At 39.8% G+C, this 5,428-nt stretch overlaps 1 protein-coding gene across 1 annotated transcript in view; it reads right to left on the bottom strand.

The window, feature by feature from the left end:
• Positions 1 to 1,213: 1,213 nt before the first annotated feature.
• LOC101860225 (solute carrier family 22 member 8-like) overlaps positions 1,214 to 5,428 on the bottom strand; it is an 11,975-nt gene continuing 7,760 nt past the window's right edge. The window contains exons 8-12 of the mRNA XM_035972773.1: positions 4,986 to 5,120; positions 4,440 to 4,525; positions 3,777 to 3,903; positions 2,400 to 2,472; positions 1,214 to 1,396 (exon numbers count right to left, since the gene is read on the bottom strand). Of these exons, the coding sequence (XP_035828666.1) occupies positions 1,214 to 1,396; positions 2,400 to 2,472; positions 3,777 to 3,903; positions 4,440 to 4,525; positions 4,986 to 5,120 (604 nt within the window). The remainder of the gene's footprint in view (positions 1,397 to 2,399; positions 2,473 to 3,776; positions 3,904 to 4,439; positions 4,526 to 4,985; positions 5,121 to 5,428) is intronic.

The raw sequence follows: 5,428 nt of genomic DNA on the forward strand, positions 1-5,428 counted from the left end.
CTTTGAATGTTTAGTTTTTTGAGACCTTGTCATCCTTTCCAGCTTTTGTTCTGTCTTGACTGTCTCTGAACAAGCCCGGCCATGGAGTTTAGGAGGGTGACACTAATCAAGTGGATACTACGGTACTTCTTTCCTTTTCCTCGGTTGTTTCTGTATATATCAGTCGTTTTTTTTTCCAAGCATAAATCTAAATGGGTATTGTTATTGTTTCAGTTTGCTGTTCTTTGTTCAACCAAAACAGATTTCTGAAAGGGGCAGAACTTGCTATCACCTTGGACTTTGACTAGATTCCAGTGGCTGGAAGGCGCTATTGTTCCTATTTCTTTTCTTTCCTTCTGATATTTCTGTCTCTCTCTATATACATGTATATATCGCTTCTTTTCTACTCTATAAATGACTGTTATCGTGTCGGTGTACTTTTCTTTTCTAAAGCTAAAAAAAAAAAGGAATAGATTGTCCCAATCGCCATATTGTCTTTCTTGAAAACCCTGTGTTTGTGGTATTTAAAAGCACTGGCTCCTCAATGTTGCTTGTAACAAAAAATTGTGAACTTGGTTTCAAAGAGTTGTGAAGTATGTTTTACCAAGCATTTCCATCTATCTCCTCAAAATATGCTGCACAGCACACAGAACAGGTTGGCCATGATTGTCAAGGTCGAAGCTGCCAGCAATCTGCTCTCAAAATTATCTCGGTATTGGGTGCAAAACCTTAACACAACCACTCCACTCATTCATCAAACTCAAATGATTCTTGTTCGCGCCCATAGATTGACACGATTCCAGCTCCACTTTTTGAGAGAACTGACTAACACGTCACAGATTGACATGGAGATGCCTCGTACACTACACTGTGTCAGAGGCTCGAGACCATGTGACCTATATTTTTTTGTTACAGTTTGACATAATTTAACAAATGCTTTGTGAAGCATTTTAGCTTGTAAGAGTGTCTTATTTTCTCAAAGCTTTGCTTTGTAGGTTTAGAACTCTGTGATTCTAAGGGTGCGATTTGTAAGAACACAATACTGGAAACGTGGATTGCGTATATATAATGGTAGGTGTATATTTTATTTATTCTCTAGTTTACACTGGGAGTAAAGGCATGGCTATTATTACTTTTTTTTCTTTGAGTTTTGTTAAAACGTAGAAAAATAGAAGCAAAAATTGAAACAGAAATTTACAGACTTGCAGAAGGGAAATTATGTCTTGTGCTTATATTATATAGGCACATTCTTTTTGTTGGTTTCACTACGAGGTTTCTTGTACCAGTCCAGTACATCGTCCAGAGTTTGGGGCAGTTCTCTCGTCTTGGTCTCTGGCAGAACCACTGCGGTCAGTAGAATGACCAGTACTGAGAGAGTGAAGAACACTGCCCCAGGTCCCCATGGCGTGTGCTCAGCCTTTAAAGAAATAAAAAGAAACAAAGGAAAGACCTACACATGCGTTTTGTTTTCAGTTATTATAAGTATAAGCCACTTTCAACACAATATTTTGGATGTTTATTTGTTTCTGTAGAACTTATTTTGTGAGATTGAGAGATTCAAAGAGAGTGGTTGGGGGGCATCAATGGTAGGTTCTATTTCTTTTTTCCCTGCGCTGTTTCTGTCTGTCTGTCTGTGTGTCTGTCTGTGTGTCTGTCTGTCTGTCTGTCTGTCTGTCTGTCTGTCTGTGTGTCTGTCTGTCTTTTTTCTAACACGAAATGGCCATTATGTCAATGTGCTTCTTCTCTTTTCTCACACAAATCAAACGAAGAGATTTAACGGGAGTTTAGGGTTTGAATAACGGGGTCTGTTTTCACCATTCCTGCAATATCGTTCCTCTAAATAATGTTCTCTTAAAATTAAAGGGGCCCTGCGTCCCGCCTCTACTGCTATTGGCGTCCACGTGACGCTCATAAGAATGTGATACATGTACCACACTGAGAACAATAGACCGTCAACAAGATATTGTTTAAGTGACGGAACTTCTAGGTGATATATTTTACTCATGGAACGAATCAACAAAGAAAGAAAGGGGGAGGAATTAGAAATTAGAAGAGACTGCAAATCTCCATGAAAAAAATACAAGTTTAGGAAACCCTTGGAACTTTCCGAATCTGGGTTGTGTAAGGAACGCAGTCGTGTGATTTAGAACAGTTGGATTCAAAGCGATGGACTGATTGTACATGTACATGTATAGAGACGCAGCTTAGAGTTGTTAGAAAATAAAACTGATGTACCCACCACCCCATTCCACATCCCCTAACAATCTCTAAGTCGTGCTCCTCCTCAAAACGACATTCTAGATTTAAAAGAGTCCTTGAGCTTTTCCTTAATATTAACAAACCTACTATCAAACTTAAGGTCATCTCATGAATTTGGACTTCACAAATCAGATGAAAGTCTTCTCCCTACAACAACCTACCAGTATCCCTGCAAAAGGTCCCAGCATGCCTCCTAAACGACCCACAGCTGAGGCGATTCCAAGAGCTTGGTTCCTGAAAAGAGATGTAATATGTTTATAAATAAACAGATGGACAAGATGAACACTGCTGAACGAAAGAGCCTACTTTTCAGAATGTCCGGAAGCTGTTTTTCCTGTTGGAGTTGGAGCATCACCATCTTTTGAAAAAGAAACAACGAACTGACACATATACTTTTGGGTCAAGAAAAAAAGAACTGTATGGTGTCTGGAGAGTGCAGAATAATATATATTGTAAAAGAAGAAGCACAAAAGTACAGTACCGGGACGCTCCAAAGCCCATGTCAGCAATCGCAGTCGGCTATTAAAATACAGTCGAATCTGCTCTAACGGTCTCTTGTATTAGATAACCAATTGTACAAACAGCTGCTTCCCATTCCCCCCCTTGCGTTTTTTAAAAGCATATAAATACATATATAATGACAATGTAAGAAATTAACTTTTCTACGAGTAAGATGGCGACTGTTCTCCTCGACAATGCTCGGCCGTCTTTAAAAATGTCAACTGTATCTTTAGCACAGAGGGCGCCGGTTTCTGAAGTTTCCTTGATAACATTTTTCACAAACACGCAAAACAGAGATCGAGGCTAAGGTACAGTCGACTACGGATGAGTTGATGTTGTTGAGGGAGTAAAAAAAAACAACGATCAACTCATCCTAAGTTCAACTTTACCGTTGTGATCTGTTAATTTAGAAGAAGAGGAGCTGGGACTGGGACCCGAGAAAATGATCGACTTAACCGAAGATCAACCCAAGCGGAATCGACAGTAGGCCTACTGCCGTAAGCTGACAAAACACCTTTTTAAAAAAATCCACAGCAATTTCCAGAAAAATGTTGTTTTTTATTTGTCACAGTAACCATTTATAAATAAAGCGTTTTTCAAAAACTTGAATTCTAATTTGTTCAAAAACCAGTCATAGTTTCACTTTCATTTTTCTTGCAAGTAGAGTAACGGATCAGGCTTTCGATTATTTAAGCAAATAAAATAATATGGCGCCAGAATGAAAAAAAAGGCGTTTTGTTAGCTTACGGTAGAGTATTGCTTAAGTCAAACGGAGAACTCTTTTATGTAAGGGACAAACTTTCATTTTCAAATATCGGGCCTCTATGGTGCTGCGGTGCGGCACTTCGGCGAGGCACTCAAGAGACCCGAGTTCAAGTCCCGAATAGGGTGAACTTTTTATCAAGTATCTCAGTCTTTCTGCTGAGATGTTTTCTCCCTCTCAGCCCGGGTTGACCTTGACTGGCTGGGTCGGGAGCTCGCCTCCTAAATGATCTAGATTGTGTCGATGGGGACGTTAAAACACTTTGACAAATTACCTGACATTGGTTGGATAGAGCTCCGGTGTGTAGAAATAGATAGCTCCAAACGCACCACTTGCTCCGAGCATGGACAGCAGGGAGAAGGCCTGAGCCAGTTTGGCAAACGTTTCACTGTGTTCGTGATCTGAGTTTTGAAACAAAAGAGATTTGTTGGTACGTATGATGGGCTGTTGTTTGGGTTGTCATCCTTTTGTTGTTGTTGTTGTTGTTGCTGTTGTTGTTGTGGTTGCTGCTGTTGTTGTCGTTGTTGTTGTTATAATCGTTGTTTCTTGTTGGTGGTGTTGTTATTGTTGCTGTTGTTGCTGTTATTGTTATTGTTGATACTGTCGTTGTTTTCGTCGTCGTCGTTATTGTTGTTGTTTGTGGTGCTGCTGCTGTTTATCAACAAGTTAGTGGTCTAACTGGCTTTTGTGATGTCATGGTAAGTGTGTGCACGCTTGGTAAGAAACTATATATTCTTGTTCTCTTACATTTTGTATTTCAATGCAAGTCGTGAAAATTATTGTTTTCAAAGGTTGTCACTATCTTTATAACAAGCCTCCCTTGAGATTCTAACGTCCTTAAGGCATTATCAATTATTATTGTGTCTTATTTGTCGTTTTGTTATCATGTTGTAGTTTCAAACTTTCAATGCTTCGACAATCTTCTCAAAGATGTTACCTTTCAGTGTGGAGAAGATTCCAGACAGAAGCAGACTTCCCCCGAGGATCATGTACATTACGATCGTCATCACCTTGCGACCAAGTCTGAAATAATTAGGTGTAAGGACACAGGGTGTTATTGTGATATTTTATCACGAAACTGCTCTTTGAACGTACCAAAACCATGTGAGGGTCCTTGTGTATACATGTTATACATTGTGCACATGAGTGTGAGTGTGTGTGTGCGTATGTGTGTGTGTGTAGGGGGTGTATGTGTGTGTGTAGTGTGTGTGTTTGTGCATGTGTGTCCGTATGCGTGTGTGTGTGTGTGAGTGTGTGTATGTGCGTGAGCGTATGTGTGTGTTCGTGTGTGTGTGTGTGTGTGTGTGTGTGTGTGTGTGTGTGTTTGTGTTGTGCATTTGTAAACAAAAATGTGTACATTATGCATTAATTACCGGTATGTGCTGGCTTGGTTCTTATACATAATATAGAGGTTTGGAATTTTTAAGAATAAAAGTAGCGAAGTGTTTTATTCAAAAGTGAAAGAAAATCAAGAACTTTTTACCTGTTCACAGCGAAGAAAAAGATAAACTTGACAGGTATTGGCACCAGAACCGTGATGGCGAAGTTGAGGTACAGGCTCCCATGGAGTCTCTCAAGTGTCAGGTAAATGGCGAAGTAAGACATAGCAACTGTGAACCTAGAGGGGGGGAAATGCAAAGAAGAACAGAATAGATAGTTGTGACACTTTTAAATATCGAAGGAACTCTCACATCTTGAAGCATTCAAACTTTGCTTTCAATAGATTCCGACCCTGTGATTCTCAGAACAAAATACGCATTTCAACAATAATTGGAGGAACAGAATCCAAAATGCCTACAAGTCTTCGGTGTGTGTTTGTTTTTTAACAACGCAAATGCTTGAACTGAGTACAATCACAGGCAGGACCAGGTGTGGGGCAATGGAAGGCTAATGGCCTTTGTGGTTACACACGAGACCAAAATAATA

Source organism: Aplysia californica, unplaced genomic scaffold (genome assembly GCF_000002075.1).
Source record: "Aplysia californica isolate F4 #8 unplaced genomic scaffold, AplCal3.0 scaffold00024, whole genome shotgun sequence".
Lineage (NCBI taxonomy): Eukaryota > Metazoa > Mollusca > Gastropoda > Aplysiida > Aplysiidae > Aplysia > Aplysia californica.